Here is a 21947-nt window from a genome sequence, read left to right as displayed (position 1 = left end):
TCCAAATATACAATATGCAATATAAATGAGAGCGAGGATAGTTTTTAGGCTATAATGTAGTTCAGATATTTATACACAAAAACTGAATATATATATATATATATATATATATATATATATATATATATATATACTATAATATTTATTTGATCATTAGTTTAAAATGACCATGATCTACCAAAATGAAACACCACAAACATCTACATTAACAATTTTAATTTAATTTCACACATTTCAGACATACTGAGAAAATATCCCTATTGTAAAAACATTCCACATATGTACCCGTATATACACGTATGCATACATCAAAGTGTCCAGACCTCTACTATTGTTATCTTATTATGTTAGCGATGTAATAAGGGCCCTATTTGACTTTAATTATGACATTTAATTAACCTTTGGTTCCATCTTTTGTGTCTAAAATGGTTCAAATTCTAAACCCAACACACAAAATGTAGTCTTGCCAGCTTGGACTTTTTTTTTTTGAAAACACATCCCATTTTACTGATGTTCAAATCAGTGTTAAATATTTAAAGCAAAACACATCTATAGGCTGTTAGAAAACTGTGTGCTAAACAAATAAATCAAACCTCAGCTGCGAGAGAGCTCTGCTGCCCAATAATTTATTCTTGACCGCCGTGCATCTCACACTGTACTGGAGCAAGTACTGAGCTCTTCAACATAACAGCCACTAGTGGGACACGTGAGACACATCATGAGAAAGACATCTAGTGGGACGGGCTGCATCACACACTGGCCTCTGTTGCCAAGGAGATACAACGGTGGAAAGTAGAGGAGAGGGTTCTGACTCAAGAAGTCTAGTAGTTGCAGGCAAATAACAAAACTCCCAGAACATACCCACTTGAGACAATGTGCTGCAATCTGGGGAAGATCAACAAGTTCTCGGGGTCAGCTGGAGCCACGGTGTGCTGCTGTCAATCAGTTTCTGCTGTGACAGCTAAACTGCAATAGAGGTTTTATTTTTTTGGGGAATTTTTATTTATTGACAGACTCCTCCATCAATAAATAATGAGGATGGAGAGCAGTCGTGACTAGCACTGCATGGATCTACTGTAGAAACTCGTACTGTTTGTAAGGCTGAGGGCTTCAGCATGGCACTGCGCTTATCAAAAACACTCACACAAGCAAGGTTCCATTCCTGATTTATTGTTTCAGAGTTTGACCAGAAAAACAAGACAGAAAAACAAGGTTGTGTCGTGGTGCATCACATTTTAAGAATACACATTTTAGTACAATACTCTTGTATATCAAATAAAGTGCGTCATACAATATGTCTACGCTTTTGAAACTTGAAGGGAAACTCATCTGAAGTGTCCGACAACATACGGTGCTTTGCAAGGACTAGTGGTTTGCATTTGACTTAATCCACCCACATTAACGCTTTAATTCCATTTAACGTACACCAGGCCATCTCGCACGTTCTCTCCAACAATCGCAAAAGCCATGTGTGCATTATACGGAAAGGCCCACGCTTTCCCCCTGTCCAGGATCAACTTCTTTCTTAGCACAGCAGAGAGCAGCTCCTTCATGGGAATGTGACTCACATGAACATGTATGACCTTAAACGCACAAGCTATACTCTCAGTCGCTTGTAGTTTGAGCTCAGAGCACGCGCAGAAAACGCGAACGAGACCAATGAATTCAGTTTGACCTGCTGTGCTTTAAAACGAGGGATTATTTATGGTTGGTAATCCGTATGAGGAGCAGCTGAGGGCTCCTGTGGGTTGACCTCTGCTTGTTATAGACCGTCTGGACAAATACCCACTCTCTTCTTCTGGTCTGACCTCCCTCCAGCCGTCAGCAGAGGCAGAAGCACTGGTAGGCTCGAGACGAGTCAAACACAGAGCTGGGCATGACGTGTTATTTCCCTTGACAGCCACAGGGGGCGCACTGGTTCTGCTCACACTGCTTGGTAGGAAGGGCTGGCTCCGAGCCTGGTTTCTGCAGGCAGGCAGTGGGACAGCATTAACACTTGGGATAGTGACAGGACCTACCTCAGACAGATTAGTGGTAATATGTGGCAATATGGCTACTGCAAGGTGTATTCTCACTGCAGCTATTAACTGCATATCGTTTTTTGTTTTGTTAAGTTTAAAAAGCAGTACAAAAATATGGGTTTCACAAGGTACAGGGAGAAGACCAGGTATATATATTATCTCATAGATTATTTATTTACATTATTTATTTTCTATGGTGAATATATACATATGTCAATGTGTAGGTTTTCTTTTTTGTGGTGTGTGCATTTATACATATGTAGCAAATTGTAACGACTGTGTTAAAGATAAGGATATGATATACTGTAAATATGAAGCCATTCATGATGATTATTATTATTTATTCCAGACATGTTAAGTTAATATTGTGTTTTTGTTCTTTTAGCTTTTATTGTATTATTATTATTTTTTTTTTTTTTACAAGTTCGAAATGAAGCATTCAGCCAAAAAGCGTTCATTACATTTTTTTTTTTTTACTAAATGAGAAAATGTATGATGCACATCAAGGACAAGGTCACAAGTCCACGCCTTTAAGAGAGACGTCCAGATACATGTCCTTTAGTCATTGTGCCACTGGGTGTCAGTGTGCTGACATTCTGATAAACACATGCTGAACACAACACAGTTTCTCTCTTTACCAGCTATTCTTCTTCCCCTCCTCCCCTCTATTTCCTCAGCCATTCCTCGTTTTTATCTCCCAGCCCTGCTCACCTGAGTCTGCCTGCGCGTGGGCCGCACTGGTTGGTTGTCAGGGTGGTTGGGCGCCCACGGCCCCAGGCTCTGATTGGAGTAGAAGTCCATGGGGTAGACTTCCTTCCAGCCGACCTCCTGTAGAGCCACAGCTGCCTGAGAGATAGTGGGACGGATAATCCCAAATAATGTAATAACAAAAAACAAGAAGCTCGACATTCTCTAAAGTGCATTACCACATTTGGGCAAAGCAGCTGCAGGAAACCGCACGGTGATGAGAAGTCGCAGCAGACGAGACAGGTGTCATAACATTAAGCTTAACAGGCAGAGTTGTCATGTTATCCCTATGCAGCTGCACTGCATGGCACAACAGATGTTAGAGAGGAGAGCAACAGCACAGGCATGACAGTACAGTGACATAAGTGCAGACTGCTCCATATGGAAGACAAGTGCCTGTGAATATTGATTCTGAAAGAGGGAAGGAACAGTTGAATAAACAAGTGTGCTGAATGAAAGAACAAATCATTTGATTGTTCATTTATTCATTATTTATAACTATTTCGGACTAGTTAGATTCCAAGACCTAACTTTAGCTTCATACAATTTGGGATAATTTCCATGATGTATGGATGTACTGTATGATGAGAAAACAAGTCATTTGACACATTAGAGACCCGAGTTCAAAGAAAACGTGAAAGGTGCAGCTTTAAAGTGACGAAATCTCTAATCTAGTGGGACATAATTCATCTCTGTTTCACAGCGTGTAGCTACTGTAGTTTATTTTGTCAGTTTGGTGTGTACCAACACTGACAAGGTAGTGCTCTCTTACATACTGGCTGCATCTTTAAATAGAAACAGGAACACACACAAACCTCCCCTTAAACATGTGTGTGTGTGTGTTTTTTTTTTAATACCTTCATATGAACAACAAACAATAAAAGGATAAAGGCAACAGCAGTAGAGCTAGAGATATCATTTCCCTTGCTCCATATATTCAGCTAATGGTCGTATTATTTTCTATTTATTCTATCTATGTATATATGTTTGTATAAAAGGTCAAATGTAGCATATATATGATTTCTTTGTATCAGGTATGACAAAATAATAACTTTCTCACTTCATATCCAGCTATTAATAATACAAAATGTGGCTCAACTAAATCCCCTCGTGTTTCCTCCTACACAAACAAACAAACAAACAAACAAACAAACAAACAAACTGTATACTGGGATAAATCTTTCATTGTCTTATGTTTTGCCTTTCCTTTCCCCAAACACCCTTTTTCTTAATTTTCTTTCTCCTCTGCCCTCATTTCACCCGCCTCCTCCTCCTTTTACCCACTGCACTCCTCCTATCCCCTCTCACACCAACTGCCTCTCTCTGCGGAAGCTAGCTTCTCTTGCTAATCCCTGCTCTGACAGAAGAGCCAAGTGTGTCTTATTGACTATAAATATAACATGAGAAGCACTGAAAATAAATGCTGCTGCTGCTGCTACACCCCCCCCCGCCCCACACCCCTCTCCTTGCTCACTCCACCCTCCCATCTCGTTCCTCTTCATCTTCATTGTGAATGCCACAGTGAAAAGCACAGTGCACCGAGACGTATAACCCTCATAGGTACGAGATGGGGGTGAATTAAGACTTGGCACAACTGCAGACAAGCACACGTATAGACACAAGTGCAGCTGCAAATTATTTAAATGAGAGTGTTCCCAAATAGCTAGCGGGAAGAGCAAAGTGAGCTCTATCAAAACGAGCTAGAGAAAACAGATTTGCTCATTACAGCGAGGCAAATCTCAGACTTCACATGCAACATTATAGACCTCAGTCAAAAACAAAACAATCATCACTTTTTCTACACAAGCCGTGCACAAAGATGTGGAGCCACAGGACAAAAGCAAGCATTTGAAATCGCACTCAAATATTCAAGACAGCAATTCCCCTCGCAGCCATTTCACAAGGATTCAAATCAGCAGCACATCTTTGAGGAAAATCATTGAATTGATTACTAGTTGGCATCAAATGCTAACCAGCCAAGTCACATAATGGCACACAACTGCCAAACCCATCACAAAGTGGCTACACCAGCTGCAGCGGCACACAAACAAACGCGTGCTTTGAAATGGATCTTCAGGAGTTGCTGTCCGATCTTTTTCTCTCACTTTAGAAAAACAAGACAGCTGCAGGGGAGGAACGGGGCTGTGTGGTCTTGTGACCAGTAGTGGGGGCTCTTCTTCTGCTGATGCTGTTTTGTGTGTGTGTGTGTGTGTGTGTGTGTGTGTGTGTGTGTGTGTGTGTGTTCTTGTTTAACTATATTTGTGGGGCCAAAATGCTGGACCCCACAACTTTAAAGGGCTGTTTGAGGGTTAAGACTTGGTTGTAGGAATAGGGTTAGAATTAGGTTATGGTTATGGTGAGGGTAAGGGTTAAGGTTAGGCATTTAGTTGTGATGGTTAAGGTTAGGGTAAGGGAATGCATTATGTCAATGACGGGTCCCCACAAAGATAGTGCCACATATTCACAAACACTTCCCTATACATACAACATGTTAGTAGTTGCCTGATCTTCTGTGCTTCGATGAAGGCTTCAGCAAGACAACCGTCAGGGGGGTCTGTGTACTGGCAGAAAAGGTCTGTGTGCGTGTGTGCAATGCATGAGCCTCTTGTGATAACTGAGTGACAGCTTGTGATCTTGCTAAGAGACTATATGTGTGTTTTTACCTCATATGGAGACAGCAGCGGCTTAGAGAAGGCTGTGCCCCAGTCGATAGAGAGGCGCGGACAAGCGATCTGGATCCACCTGTAGGAATGAGAAGGTACAAATTTGTGCTCAAATGTACATCCATTGGTGAGTTCTAATGTGCGTGTAAAACAGAAGCAGTCAGAGAGGGCGAGAGACCGGGATCTTATTAGACAGGCAGGGCACATCTGCGACTGCACGCTGCATGCACAGCCAGTTAGTTAAAGAGAGAGGCTGAAGAGAGAGGGGGGGCAGGTGTGTAGTGGTGGAGCGGGGTAGACTGGTTGCAGGGGGCATAAACAGAAGAACAGGGAAAGAAGTGAACTGAGGTGAAAAGAGAAGAAATGCAGTGAAAGAAAAGAGGAAGCGGTTAGGTGAGTGTGAATAAAAAAGCCGCACCAGCCCGGTCTCTACGGAGGTAGCCTACATAGGGGGGTGGGAGAGATGGGGAGGGGTGGTGGCGGGTGAGAAAAAAAGAAAGAGAGAAGGACACAGATATACAGCGATAGGGAGAAAGAGCAATGAAGACGAAAACAGAGGGAGGGGGATTGAAAGGGCACAAGTAAGAAGAGAAGAGAGAACAGAGGCAGAGGAGGGGAGGAAGATTGGCAGGGAGAAAAGTGTTTACTCTGGAAAATGCATGAGAGAGGGATGAGGAGGGTGCGGAGGTAAACAGCTGGAGGGAAAAATGAACAATGGGAAAATGGAGACGGAGAGAAGCAGCCAGGGCTATGGGGGTTAGCTTTCACAGATCAATGCTATCCACAGCTCCATCTCTACTGAGGGCGTGGACCCTCACTGGTCCCTAATCCTAATGATGGAGCTTCATCAGAAATATTGACAAATAGGAGTTGAGCTGCAGTGCATAAAAAAAGCCCAGGAGATAACGTTAGCTCTAGGTAAATGTCCAAAGGAATGTTTATACACCTGTATATACAACATTTTGAGATATAAGTACAGCAGCATAGATGGAAAACACTTGAAAGAAAATAAGTTTTGAAGTAATCACTTTAATACTTTTGTGTGTACGCTACGGCGTCAAAATCCCCATCTGTCTTTTCTTCATTTCCCAACTTTCACACAATTTTTCAACTGCAGAATTGATTGCACCATTGACTCTTGCTCCACTCTGATTTCTGTCACAGAAATATTCCACCCCACCCCCTTGGGCAAACGCGTGACATTTTCTCATTTTCAAATAAAACTTAAAAAAAAAAAAAAGTCTCCCCCTTCCAATTCGTATTCATCCTCCTAATTTTAGAGCCAGCGGAGACAGAGATATTTGCACCATGCACCAAATCCTCAGACCGAAGTTTGCTGAGTTGAGATGGCGTTGTGGAATCTAAAGAAAATGACCTTTAAATCCTTCAGCTGCTATTCATAACCGGAGCCCTTTCTGTAGCCAAACCCTGCACATGTATCAAAACCGCCTCAGCCCAAACACACAGGAAAAAGACATATAATTATAGTGGAAGAGTCTGGCAGTTGGCATTTGTGTGTTTACACTTAGTGAGTAGACGTCTATATGCAATTCGGCTGTTATCTCTTATCTATGTAGTGTGTTAGTGTAGTGTTTATGTGTAGAATGAGCTGAAAAGAACACTAGGAGTGGTTAAAAGAGGCCACTAAATGCTTGGAGCTAGCATAGAGGTGTCTGAGAGGAAAGTAAGACAGAAAGCATGAAAGGAAAGGATCCCTCCTAAGGAGCAGATAGCTGATTGGCACATGGACCCAGAAGGGACTTTCTTTTTTAAATATTAGCACAGAGACTAAAAATATAATGCAATTCCCTAAAATGCATAGTGCAATGCCAGGTATAGCCCCTCAGAATGTGGTCCAAATTGTATTTCCAGTCCTTATCTGGCCTTCAATCTAGCTCAGAAGAGATACCACATTATGGGGTGCAGTGAAACAAAGAGAGAGAGAGAGAGAGTGCAGGAGGAAAGAAAAAGGAAAAATATGGGCTTTTGTCTCTGGCAGTGGAGCCTTGTTTCACAGCTTATTCCCAAGCAAAGATGAATTGAAATAAAGAATGTATAAATATGACTTTGATCGAAACCTCGTCTCTTCAGTCCCTCTCTTCAGAATCCGTTTACCTTAGTAGAAAGTAAATTAGAACCCTTCAACACGAAGACGCATGCAAAGTTTAGAGGAGCAGTATGCAGGACTGGTGCAGACTATGCTGTGGTATAAAAAGGTAAGCCTACATGACATTTAGTATGCTATGCAATGTGAGCTCCAGCCCTGGCCTGGCTGCATTACCTGCTGTGGCCCATTACAACCTGACACTGTTAGGCGGACCTCCACCTGCACGACTTCGCTTCAATTATAACGATCATGAACCGCCAAAAGCAAGAACAATTAACCTTTCAGCACTGTGGGTAAGTGTAAAATGCTCACCTTTAATGGCAAACTTAATTTAATTAGAACAACCAATTTAATTTCAAAGGAGACAAAAATTTAAATTCAAAAACAAGAACTTATCTTGTTGAGATAAGTGTATGGTGTTACAGAATCTGTACAATAGTTTAAAACCTGCTTGGGGACAGCCTAATTACACACTTAAGAACATATGCTAATGGTGCCTCTCTGTTTATATAAGTGAGTATGTGTGTGTGTAATGACAGAGAAAGCCTGGGGGCGGGCTCTGTACAGTGTGCTGTGTCGACTTGTGCTGAGCACTAATGTGTCCTCTACCACCCCACCGTCTGTCTCTCAATCGCCCTCTCTCTCTTTCCTGCTGTTCCTCCTTCAACACAGCTTCATACACCTGGTAGTTTGTGATGTCTATTGTAGCCGCTGAGCAGATACTTATATGCATGTGTGTTTTAAATGTGCTGCAATTTGACCAAACAAACTGCCCAACTCTGGGATAATAAAGTATACTTTGACTCATACCTGTGTTCTTAGAAACTATTCTGAGCTGTAAGAGGAAAATACAAAACAAAAAGAGAAAAAAATAAAATAGCGATCCACTCTATGTTGTTTAGTCAGACTCTGAATAAACACTTTTTAATTTATGGATTAATTAATGATGATAACAATGTTGTCAGTAAGTCATATCTTCCAAAAATGAACCTTCAATTTTCACTTTCATCTCTTACTTAGACTCCTAAAAGATGTGGTAGGTATTCATTTATGGCATCACTGGGCAAAAATCAATTGTAGTTCAAGGGGTCTGAGAGAAAACTGTACTTCTGCATCTCTTCTTGGCCTTGTTTTCAGGCTTAAGAAATTCCAGCCTGTGACGGGAGACTGTACTATTCCTGTTGGCTGTTCTGCAAATGCAGATGTGCGTGCATGTTCCTTTGGGGAAAGTTCTGCTAACTGTAGCCAAAGGCTCAGGGCTAGAGCTAATTTAAGGATAAACTATTAGATAAAAAAACGTGACTGTCATCCATCGATTGACAGTACATAGAGGAACGAAATTGTGTAAAAATGTAGTCCAGTTTATTGTCCAGGGAGCGGACATTTGCTGCGAAAAAAGTCGGGAGAGCTGGTCTGCTGGGGTTAGCCTTTAGCGTCTCACACCGCCTCTGGCGTCTCCTTGTTTGGAGAGTCGAAAACCGCGGCACTGCCTACTGCTTCTGCCATCCGTATGAGGAGTAGTGGTGGGCAGATCGAACCAAATATAGATAATATCGATACCAACGTGTAATGAGATCGATATTAAGTTTCAGTTTCTCTCCAATGTGCACTGCTGTGGTTTCATCAAAGAGGCGACCTGGCTGTCTGTGTCTTGGTAAGTGCCGCTGCTTTCAAGTGCCGCTCCTGTCACAGCGCGGAGCAGGCACACTTTGCTCCTCCTCTTCCTGCTCACTGTTGTGATTTGATGTTGTACTGTCACGTGACTCAGTGGCGCCAGGCAAACAAGCAAGCAAGCAGACAGCCTGACAGAGGCCAGCAGTAGTGGTGTGCGATACTGCAAAATTGGATCCGATAACAAGTAAATACAGGGCCAGTATTGCTGATACCGATACGATACCGATACTTTTTAATAATTAAGGTGGATTAATCACCAAATTAAATCTGAATTAATTTTCATGACCATTAAGTGTTTTTGTGATTTTTCCTTTGGATTATTAATAAGTGAAAACCCAGTACAGAATTTTCATATGCTTGTATACATTTGTTGTGTTAACACTGTATCTTACAGCCTTTTTACAAATTATACAGCTTGCCATTGTTTCATTTTTGGCCTGAAAATATAGCCACACAGCGCTCCTCTTCCTCTCTGCCATTCTTCTGCTCCGTCTCTGTCCTGCTTGTGTGTGTGTGTGTGTGTGTGTGTGTGTGTGTGTGTGTGTGTGTGCTGCTGGCCTCTGCCGGGTCAGGCTGTCTGCTTGCTTGCTTGTTTGCCTGGCGCCGCTGAGTCACGTGACGGTACAACATCAAATCACAAGAGGGGGGAGGAGGAGCAAAGTGTGCCTGCTCTGCGCTGTGACAGGAGTGGCACTTGAAAGCAGCGGCACTTACCAAGACACAGACAGCCAGGTCGCCTCGTTGATGAAACTGTAGCAGTGCACACCGGAGAGAAACTAAAAACTAAAGTAGTGATCTCATTACACTGGTATTGATCAATATGAATACCAACGTTGATATCGATGTTATCGATATTTGGATCGAGCCACCCACCACTAGCCAGCAACACACACACACACACACACACACACACACACACACACACACACACACACACACACACACACACACACACACACACACACACACGCACACACGCACACACGCGCGCAAGACAGAGACGGCAGAAGAATGGCAAAGAGGAAGAGGAGCGTCGTGTGGCTACACTTTTGTTTTCATCATCAATATAATAAATGCTAATGAAACAGACCTTGTTGAAAAGCTATTGTCTGTATTGGGGGTTTGTTTGGTCAGGTGAATCGTGCCTGACTTACATAATTTCAGAGTAGGACTCATACGTCAGTCTGAAGAGGAGAGCCAAAAAACTAAGAAAAAAGAAATTGCTTTTACCATGATCACTCGCTTTCAAACACAGCCTCCGCAATTACCTCTGCATCTCTCTATCTCTCTCTCCAACTCACTCTCAATCTCTCTCAGACCTTCTGTCCTTCTCTCACCCACTCCTCCCTCACACATCACACTTCTCATTACTCCACAGTGAGAGGCCAAACTGAGGGAGTGTGAGGAGCCTGTGTGTGTTATGGCTGTTGGAACGAATTCCGAAAGTCGAATATAATTCGAATAGTAAAAAAATCATTACTATTCGAATGCTGAAATTACTATTCAAATGTGATTTTTTTTTATTAATATATTGACTAACGTTAGCTTATCTCCTTCTTCTCGCCTTGGCCTACCCGCATGTGAAAACTAAATGCTTTTGTCACGTCTGATGAACAATAAGTTAGCAGGAGCGAGAAACACAAGGCACTGTGAGAGCTTAAGATCACTGAGCTATGATGTTAGTACGGGGGGGCGGGGGGTGGGGGGGGTGACAGGCTTCGGCTGGAAATCGGAAGAAGGATGCAAAATTGTTTTAACATGACTTTAAAAATCGACATCCACCGAGCCAAAATGCTTATGTTATAATTAGTTATTGCGTTCTTGTTTCCTAACTGCGTTGCGAGTTATAGGCGCTTAGCTGGGAGCGTCATGGAGACAGCTAAAGTTTATGTTAGCTGTCAGAGTTAGCTTCGACTTCATTTATTACCTTCTAACAGCTGTATTCTCAGTAACGAGACAATCTGAAAGAAACAGGTTGCTTATAAATCACAAAAATAATAGTGACAGCACTGCTTGGCTTAGTTGTCAATGCCGTTAGCATCGTGGCTAACACTATTGTTAACGTGACTTAGTTTATGACAAATCGTTTCGGCTGGGCTTTCTAACATGATGTCGTTGTGCTAACCTAGCACCGTTAGCCTTTACAACAGAGCTGCTTCAATACACGTTAGATAATGTTACATTACAGAGTTCTCTGTTGATTTGTGTTTGTTGCTGTGTGTTTGTGGTGGAAAATAAATGTAAAACAAAGTTGCGTGGAAGAAATGCAATGCGCCATGACGTAGGTCCCCTTCAAGGCCAGGATAATGTTGGAAGTCCCTCTAGTGGACAGAACGTGTAACAACAACCACATGCTTGTAGTGGCATTGAGTGTAGTACATATTAATAACAGGCAGCATTTGAGCATTAAATATTTGAATGTTAAAAAAAACAAACTAATGAAATTCAAACGGTATTACAGAGGAAGACTGACAGCCCTAGTGTCTAGTCACTAAGCCTTTGTCCATCTTCACCTCGGTTCCTCTGGTTGGAAGCCAGATAAATTAGAGAGGTGCTGCACCTTGTAGCCTGAGCACTTGGTATTTCATTAAAGAAACTTGAGGAGTTTATGTGTTTGAAGACCGTAATGAGTGGGGTGGATAACAGCGTTAAGTGGCATAGAAAAGTTCCGAACCTGCCACTCTGATGATTATGTTGTATTAACAAGATCAAAAAGAGCATCAATAACGCAATCATTTTTATAGCATGTAAGGGAATGAGTAAGTGTTGATTATGTGTCATTGTTTTACAGTGTCCTTGTGTTCAGGAATGCAACATATTTTTAAACTGATGGCAGATGTTTAAAATGAACAGAATTTGGAGCCTGAAGGTAAAAAAAGCAAGGGGAAGGCTAATATACATTTCTAGTTTTTATTATAGTCTGAACAAAAGTACAGCGTAAGAAGCAATCACTTTAATAGATTATTCAAGTATAAATTGTTTCAAAGCTGAGGACATTTTGCGTTACGCTGGAATATTTGTTTTCGCTACAAAGGCCAAACTATGGAATCTCAATGATGAATGAACAATGAATGGCAATTTTTGAAGCATTCAAACTAAGTTTATGAAGTAATGACCACTATAGAAAACTAGAATTGGCTGACCCTTGTTATAGCACTTGCAAATTATGCTGAATCCCCAGTTATGTGTGCAATGATGCATACAGAATACATTTCAAATGTTTTCGACTGCAACTTTTAAGTTGTATGTGACTACTTGCTGTTGATCATAACAGCTCTGCCAGGGTCCATGGTGTGAAATATAAATTAGCCATTTTGTATAACAAAGAGACAGCAGTGATTAAGAATCTGCAAATGACGAAAAAGAGCCAAAGGAAGACGTGTTTTAGTGATGTGTGTAAGACAATAAAAGTAATCTAACTTTAAGGTTGCAGGAAGCAATGGCATGTGACATGACAAGGAAAAGATTACCGAATACACTGTATAAGAGGCTAATATACACAAGTCTTTGCAGTACCAAAAATAAGACGGAAAGCTTTTCACTTTCAGGAACAATCTTAGCCTCCAATGTTTCATGCATTGTGGTATGGCTCAAAAGCATCCGAGGCGTCGTCAGGGGGAACAGACCGAAATTACTGGCTTCTGCAAGGCTTGGAGAATATGGGCCTTTGATTTTATTCCACCTGCCAAGGCCAAGCAGTTCTGATTCAATAAATAGCACATGTCCTAATTTGGGTGTGCGTTAGTTTATGTATATGTGCATCTTAATACTCACGCATCTACATCTTGCATCAGATTCAGCTTGCCTGGGAAAATCTCGGACAGGAGCACTCGAGTGAAGGACTTGCCCAATGACTGGAGCCTTGACTCCAGATGCTAGGAAAAGAAAGAAGTACAATAAAAAGGACCAATTGAAATGTTTGCAATCCACACATCAAACTAAATTCTCTCTAGGGTTGCAAAACTCAACAATATAAAATGATAAGTTACAATACAAAGCCCCTGACTTACACCCACACAGACAGTCCAATAGGCAAACTAGGGTTGTCCAGAAGTTTTTTCTACTGGTTATAATCTCAGCACGAAGAGTATTTTCAGCTCTCAGTCTCTGAAGCCTCACATACCGTGCTGCTTATAAGTTTAGGAACCCATGCTAAAGTTGACTAAAAAGAGGAATAAAAAAAATCATATTTAGGAAATTGATCTTAATGCCTTAATTAAAAAGATGAGGAAAAATCCAACCTTTAAGGACACCAATTTTCTTTTGTGAAATAAATAAATGTTCTTCCTTAAAATACAGGGGACATAAGTAAGTACACCCCTATGTTAAATTCCCATAGAGGCAGGCAGATTTCTATTTTAAAGGCCAGTTATTTCATGGATCCAGGATACTATGCATCCTGATAAAGTTCCCTTGGCCTTTGGAATTAAAATAGCCCCACATCATCACATCCCCTTCACCATACCTAGAGATTGGCATGGGGTACTTTCCATAAAATCATCTCTCAATGCAAATCAAACCAGCTATTAGGATAACTGAAATAAAACCATTATGAGCACCACTGTATCCATCCATCTATTTCCTGCTTGTTCAGTCTAAAGGGTGCCGAAAGCAAGTTTAACAGATTTGTCTCCTCAGCCATGTCATTCTCACATGTGGGACATGTAATCCCTCCAGCATATTGTAGGGCTTCCTCTGGATCTACTTCCAGTTGGCTCTGGCCTGAACTCCTCCACAGAGAATCGTCTGAATTACAGTGGGGCAAAAAAGTATTTAGTCAGCCACCAATTGTGCAAGTTCTCCCACTTAAAAAGATGAGAGAGGCCTGTAATTTTCATCTTAGGTACACTTCAACTATGAGAGACAAAATGAGAATTTCTGGCCCTCACAGACCTGTAACAACTTCTTTAAGAGGCTCCTCTGTCCTCCACTCGTTACCTGTATTAATGGCACCTGTTTGAACTTGTTATCAGTATAAAAGACACCTGTCCACAACCTCAAACAGTCACACTCCAAACTCCAATATGGCCAAGACCAAAGAGCTGTCAAAGGACACCAGAAACAAAATTGTAGACCTGCACCAGGCTGGGAAGACTGAATCTGCAATAGGTAAGCAGCTTGGTGTGAAGAAATCAACTGTGAGAGCAATTATAAGAAAATGGAAGACGTACAAGACCACTAATAATCTCCCTCGATCCGGGGCTCCACGCAAGATCTCAACCCGTGGGGTCAAAATGATCACAAAAACGGTGAGCAAAAATCCCAGAACCACACGGGGGGACCTAGCGAATGACCTGTAGAGAGCTGGGACCAAAGTAACAAAGGCTACCATCAGTAGCACACTATGCTGCCAGGGACTCAAATCCTGCAGTGCCAGACGTGTCCCCCTGCTTAAGCCAGTACATGTCCAGGCCCATCTGGAGTTTGAGAGAGAGCATTTGGATGATCCAGAAGAGGATTGGGAGAATGTCATATGGTCAGATGAAACCAAAATAGAACTTTTTGGTAAAAACTCAACTCATCGTGTTTGGAGGGGAAAGAATGCTGAGTTGCATCCAAAGAACACCATACCTACTGTGAAGCATGGGGGTGGAAACATCATGCTTTGGGGCTGTTTTTCTGCAAAGGGACCAGGACAACTGATCCGTGTAAAGGTAAGAATGAATGGGGCCATGTATCGTGAGATTTTGAGTGAAAACCTCCTTCCATCAGCAAGGGCATTGAAGATGAAACGTGGCTGGGTCTTTCAGCATGACAATGATCCCAAACACACCGCCCGGGCAACGAAGGAGTGGCTTCGTAAGAAGCATTTCAGGGTCCTGGAGTGGCCTAGCCAGTCTCCAGACCTCAACCCCATAGAAAATCTTTGGAGGGAGTTGAAAGTCCATGTTGCCCAGCGACAGCCCCAAAACATCACTGCTCTAGAGGAGATCTGCATGGAGGAATGGGCCAAAATACCAGCAACAGTGTGTGAAAACCTTGTGAAGACTTACAGAAAACATTTGACCTCTGTCATTGCCAACAAAGGGTATATAACAAAGTATTGAGATGAACTTTTGTTATTGACCAAATACTTATATTCCATAATTTGCAAATAAATTAATTAAAAATCCTACAATGTGATTTTCTGGATTTTTTTTCTCATTTTGTCTCTCATAGTTGAAGTGTACCTATGATGAAAACTACAGGCCTCTCTCATCTTTTTAAGTGGGAGAACTTGCACAATTGGTGGCTGACTAAATACTTTTTTGCCCCACTGTATATACCCAAACCACATCAACTGGCTCTTGTCAGACCACCTTACGATTGTTTGTACGTCACTGTCACTATGTGCCCAAATACACAGTGAAGAACTCAGTTCAGGCACTTGCAGCCACAATCCCAGTCTTTCAGTCTCTAACCAGAGCTGAAACTGTAGGAGAGGGCAGGAGTTCAGATCAAGCACTTCTGCTTCAGACTCCCTAACCTTCACTTCCAGCAGCAATTAGCAAATAGTTGCTCTATAGTTCTGTAATTTTAATTTACAGCTGCAGAACTGTGCTGTTTTCTAACAGTTTGGACTTGCAGTAAATAAAGAGAGAACACCTGCACTTAACCTTTTCACTGGCATTTTGTGTTCATAGTTAGACCCATATCGTGATGTATCATTATAGGATTGTCTAGGGATATATTGATTATGGCAGAATTTCTGTATCGAGATATTATCGGTATCGTGTGCCATGTCTCTCGCCATGTCTAGTCCTAATCATAAACCTTCAACTCCCTTAAACACGTGTTAACAGGAAAAATAAATTCCCATTAGCCCTCCTGGAAAGTGAAAGGTCTGGTCCATTGTTTGACGCACTAAAGCTGAGGTTCAGAAAAACAGTCAGAGAAAGTCTGTGACTCAGTCATATAGATGTGACCTTCTTTTTCTACAGGTAAAAGCTCCAACACAGTTGTGCTCATCAAGAAGTTTATGACCATTAAATTCTACCAGGCGCCGGAAGCAATCACGGTCAATCAAGGCAATGCTTGTCATTTCACCAGTCGCAACGCACCACGTCCCACAAGTGGCTCTTTGCTCCGCTAAAAATACGCACCCGGTGCGCCCTGTGTAGACTCCTGATCGTGTATCACATCACGACACTATTTTAACAAATACAACACAGCCATAAATCTTTGATCCGTGCCGTTCATAACTAGACTAAATGGAAGAAACCATTTAACTATGTAGACTACTTATTTTTATGGTAGAAGCACAAATATGCTGGAAAAATGACCGAAACAATAGAATCTGCGAGTCGGGCAGGCAAAACACTCTGATTCTGAGATGCTCCTGAAAGCCGGAACACGGCACATCTGGGCATGGTGGAATTCCGAGGTGAATGTCCCCACCCATTTCTGGCATCTTTCACTTTATGCAACTCTGAATGCCTAGCCAGGAGTTTGGCTCCAGAATTGATGCTATGTGTAGAGGTGAGCTCAACCATGTTTTTCCAGCAAGGGTTTAGCACACCAAAGCCCTCAGCTTTGTCTAACATTTTACAATCAGCCCAGACACCAGGCCTATATAGCATACATTATCAATACATACAATTATTTAGCCAGTTCAAGGAACTCTACTCCCTTGCTGTCTCTGCCTTTGAAGTTTTGGGCATTTGTACTGAGGTGTTATTCAGAAGGCAGCCAAACCAAGTGAAGAAATCCCATAAATGTTCCTTTGGTGAGATAAAGGTATGAACGTTGCTGATATCCACTGTCCTTGGGAGTATCATGAGACATTTCTACAACTGTGCTCTTATCAGAGAAAGTTCTGTCCCCCTACTGGAGAGGTTATCTTACACTGTACTCCTTTTTCTCAAAAGATCACTATGGGAGAGCTGGTCCGTCTTTTTATTTAAATCCCCTTTTTAAGCCATCCTCGCCTGCCAGCCTAAAATATAACTTTTTGCTCTCTGGTTGACATTCTTAAATCAATAAGCCTAAGAGTGTATACCGAATGACGGAATCTACGTGGGATGGTTTTAAACTTTTTACATCTAAAGGTCAATGCGCTCTACCATACTGCAATATCTATACTAATTACAGACATGATTATGTGAAGAAGACAAAGCTAATAAAAAAAAAAACTAAAAGATGTCATACAAAACAAAGGAGAAATAAAAAGGAGAATGGGCAGTGGAGAGGAAAGCAGCAGGAGGAGAAGCAGTGGGTTAGGAGTGACCAGAGAGGTCGATCAATCACTACCCCCAGACAGACTTGTGTGCAAGCTAATGCATAATAGCGTGTACTTGCAAAGACTTTGAGTTTTCTACTCAACACACTAATAGACCAGCATTACCGTACACCCACGAACCCCCCACACACACACACACACACACACACACACAATCCATGAAGGATTTTTACATTTAACCTTTTTGAATTGTTGGGAAATTTGCAAACAAAAACAGCAATTTTGAGTGACAAAAAAAGAGTATTGTTTACTTTTGAACATTAATTTATGATGAATTCTCATTCACATTGCCGAATTGATACAATAACTTAAAGTGCTCATATTATGCTTTTTGGCCTTTTCCCTTTCCTTTTTATTGTGGTATATATATCTTTTTTGTTCACGTTACAGGTTTACAAAGTGAAAAAGCCCAAAGTCCACCCCAAAGGGACTTACCATCTCCAACAGAAAACACTGTTCACAAACTCAAGACTACTTGTCCTATCAGTACTTCATGTCAACACAAGCCATTGCACAAGCAGCCTTAGGACATGTAAACTGTTGAAATGAGGATGCAGACTCTCACCTCCATGACTTTGGGGCTGCCCTGCCGGCCCAGCGTGCCCATGATCAAGCCCCATCTCTGGGCGGATCGAGCCTTGTCAATAGCCTGGAACCTTAAGGCACGCATGGCTTCGTGGTCATAGTACTCCCTGGAGAAGACCTTACTGTAGGGGTCATATCTTTGTACAAACACAGACAGAAAAAGGCAAAGACACACTGATGTGAATGGAATGTGTGTAGGAAAATAAACAGACAAACCATATTATACACATTAAAGGAGAATTCCGGTCGATTTCAACACGTAGCTCTGTTGTTTGTAAATTTGGAGTGCTGTCAGTAGCGAGAAAAAACGAAAACAATCGGTGCTGCCTACACCGTGTTATCCTCCTGCTAGCATTAGCACCAAACAGGGCAAGTTTTGAACTTGTTTTTAGCCTCTTAACATGTTCAAAATGTCATTACAAGTACCTACCCATGTGAAGTGATTCCTTCCGAGTGGACACAGTGAATCTGACTGCAGTAGATGTGAAAGAAATGCATAAAAGTTGTGCTAATTCAGCTCTGTTTAGTTCTGGTGTTGAGACGGCAGCTGAGTGCTTAGGGACCGTCTACAAACTACAACACAGAAAAGAGATACAACAAAAATATGTAGGCTATTCATTTAATGATTAAATAAGGTAGTGTCTCCAAACTTACCTCAATTATAACTTGTCTCCTGCTAGTTGTACTACAGCGCTTACTTTAAAAAAAATAAGCATATGCCAATTTTTGAAAATATGTTTGCATCTCTTTTCGGTGTTGTAGTTTGTAGACGGTCCTGAAGCACTCCCTGCAGTATCAACACCGGAACTAAACAGAGCTGAATTAAACTTGCCCTGTTTAAGCCTGTTGGGTGCTAATGCTAGCAGGAGGATAACACGGTGTAGGCAGCACTGATTGGTTTCATTTTTCTCGCTACTGACAGCACTCCAAATTTAAAAACAACAGAGCTACGTGTTGGAATCGACCGGAATTCTCCTTTAACAACTATTGTTCAAGTATCTACCTTGAGGACAGACATGCAAGAAAAGACGAAAAAATCCAATCATGAAAAGCCATCAAGTATGACAAGAGGTAGTGTATCTTAGGAAAAATGAATGTATTTCTGAGCATCTAATCTCTTTTTCTCCGGCACAAGGGGTTCACCTGAGATTAGAATCTTGTTTATGAGAGAGACCTGTGATCTGTGCAGCAGTGCATTTGTCTATAACGACATAATTTCACTTTGCATACAAACAAGACCTCATCAAAACAGAACTTCATCCTCACAAACTGTTATCATGACACTGCAATACGGTGAGTGATGATGACGGCAAGTGAGTATTTAATCTGAATAGAATTATAAAATACCTTTTATATGCAAAGAACATTTTTTTCTGAGGACCTTAATAGGTCATCACATTATTATATTTGCTAAATAGCTTACTTTTCTCCTTAGTTTGCTGCTCCAAAATTGGGTGAATAGCAGTAAGGCTGTAATGCCAAGTTACTACAATTAACATTTTGTCGATGACCAATGTCAATATTTTCACACAGACACTAAACTATTCGATGACAAATGGTGCCATTTTGTTTCACAATACCTGTAGGCAGGGATGTCTGGGTTTGCGATCATGATCGACTCCAGGTGAAATCTTCCATCTCCCAGATAACTACAGCAAAACACCAAGTAATTCAATGTTAGAGGGAAAACAAAGACATGAAGAAAACATATTTGTGCAAAGGAAACCCCCTCTAGACAATACAATTCAATGTGCAACCATAATAAATACTGGCCTACTATTCTCCTAAGATCTCAACCTGCTTTCTCTCTCTCGCTCTCTTTTGAAATCCATTCCTCTTTGCAGCCTCTTCAACAGAAGACCAAAGTGTTACCAGGCAGAAGGCCTGAGGCTGGGGAGGGAGGGTCTGCCCATATCTGCTGTCCGGGAACATGACCCTAACGATTGGAGCATGCTGTTTACAGAGAATGCAAGCCCTTCCAATTAACCCAGGGTCTGGTGCTGGGGATTCACCAGAGCACGAGCGGAGGCAGCGTTCACAAACCATAGGTACACAAAGGCATGTAGGTGCCGGAAAACACAAGCTCAGGCAGAACAGTCTTACATAAACTTCCCTCTTAGGGTCAGGCTGAGAAGAATCCTGCTGTTAGCGTGAGGGGGCTCAGGTCGGTGCCCCTCCTCATTACTGTACACTCTCAGTAGGCCTACTGAGACAGGATATGGAATTAAATCCACAAATTGGTCGGTGTTTAGAACAGCTTGGAACGGGCTGTGGGTGGTTTGCCATGAAGGCGAACTGGAGACATGTCTAGCCAGGACTTTATTTTTAAATGCTTTTGTGTGTGTGTGTGTGTGTGTGTGTGTGTGTGTGTGTGTGTGTGTGTGTGTGTGTGTGTGTGTGTGTGTGTGTGAAAGCACACATGTATATGCATGTGTGTGTCACAAATAACACTCAACGACAATACACAATGAAGTCGAGCAGATCCTCTGTTGCATTGCTTTTCTTTGCTTAGCAACATCCAATAGGGTTGGGTACCGAACTCTGTACTTTTACCGATACCGACCGAATCACGTCGGTATTACCGTGTATTGGTTCACGTAAAATCAAATGGTGCCTAATTTCGGTACCTGATAAGCTTATCTGTCCTCTCTGCATGTTGACAGAGAGCGGAGCTCCGACACACGCGCGCGCGTGCAGAGGTGCGGACGGAGCAAACTACGTCGGCTCTGCTGTTTTGTTGAAGTCACAGTGAGTCACGGCAATGCCGATAAAGCAGTTTCAAGTGTGGTTACAGTTTTTCAAAACTTCACGCAGACACCATTCAATGTGATATGATATTAATGGCGAGCCAAAAGCAGTCGCGGTGCTGTTGACGTTACACTTCCTCTGAGACAAGCAGGCACAACAGTGGTTTCTATGCCCTGGGGACTGACTGACAGGCTGAGGTTGTAAGGCAAGGCAACTTCATTTCTACAGCACCTTTCAATTACAAGGCAATTCAAAGTGCTTTACATGAAACATTGAAGAGCGATGAAAATAAAACAGGCTAAAAAAGAATAATATACAAATACAAGAATGAAAGTTGAATCATTATTCAATTTAATAGGTTGTAATGATGGTCTTGGGAGGAGAGAGGGAGGGGTTTTATTTTTATTTAATTTCTGTCAGTGTAAAATATTTTAAATGAATAAAATATTCTAAGTAAAAAGGATAAATACATTTGGAATTATTTTTTACAACTGAAATAATTTATTTGTAGTTACAGAGGGAAAGTACCGAAAAAAGTACCGTTGGGTACCGGGAACCGAATTTCAGGTACCGGTATCGGTACTGATATTGGTTCAGATGCGAAAAGTACCCAACCCTAATATCCAAGGCCTTCACGTACAGTAGCTCTCTGTAGCTTTAAGAGGCTGGTGTGCTCAACTTTAGCTCTCACTACAATCATCGTCCTTCCATCCGTGTTCTATTGTTTGAAAAATGCTCTCCTTGTAATGGTAATGCTTTGCGGTATGCAACACCGTATCTTCACATTCACATCTTTATATTGTTATACTGACTGAGTGGAGGCAGCAGGTAGAAATGGTTGACTGATCATAGCTCTTTTCAATGCAGCTTTTAAAAAAGAGCACTGACTTATTCTTAATTAATGAAATATAACCTGGTGTTAAATATTCATTTATTGTACTATTAAAATTTGATGAACAAAACTATGCACTCTTAAAAACAACTTGTTCTGTGCTGCTTTTCTTGGAGATAGTGGATACTGTCAACACTTTCATAGTGATACATTAGGTTCATTAAAGGTAAATGGGAGCTTTTTAATAGAGGGAAACTACACAGTGATTAAGCTTTGGATACAGATTTCACAACTTAATAAAAGTTCTTCCATTTAGGTTAATGAATAAAATTGCGAGAAGGGAGATCCATCT

At 41.6% G+C, this 21947-nt stretch overlaps 1 protein-coding gene across 1 annotated transcript in view; it reads right to left on the bottom strand.

Annotated features, from left to right (window-relative positions):
* Positions 1–1798: 1798 nt before the first annotated feature.
* Positions 1799–21947, bottom strand: part of dph1 (diphthamide biosynthesis 1) — a 68118-nt gene continuing 47969 nt past the window's right edge. The window contains exons 7-12 of the mRNA XM_078245921.1: positions 19596–19664; positions 17996–18152; positions 12987–13087; positions 5432–5510; positions 2733–2867; positions 1799–1965 (exon numbers count right to left, since the gene is read on the bottom strand). Of these exons, the coding sequence (XP_078102047.1) occupies positions 1885–1965; positions 2733–2867; positions 5432–5510; positions 12987–13087; positions 17996–18152; positions 19596–19664 (622 nt within the window). The 3' untranslated portion in view covers positions 1799–1884. The remainder of the gene's footprint in view (positions 1966–2732; positions 2868–5431; positions 5511–12986; positions 13088–17995; positions 18153–19595; positions 19665–21947) is intronic.

The sequence above is a fragment of the Sander vitreus genome, chromosome 3, assembly GCF_031162955.1.
Source record: "Sander vitreus isolate 19-12246 chromosome 3, sanVit1, whole genome shotgun sequence".
Classification (NCBI taxonomy): Eukaryota; Metazoa; Chordata; class Actinopteri; order Perciformes; family Percidae; genus Sander; species Sander vitreus.
The sequence above is the reverse complement of the archived record's forward strand: the minus strand, read 5'-3'. Positions and strand labels throughout refer to the sequence as shown.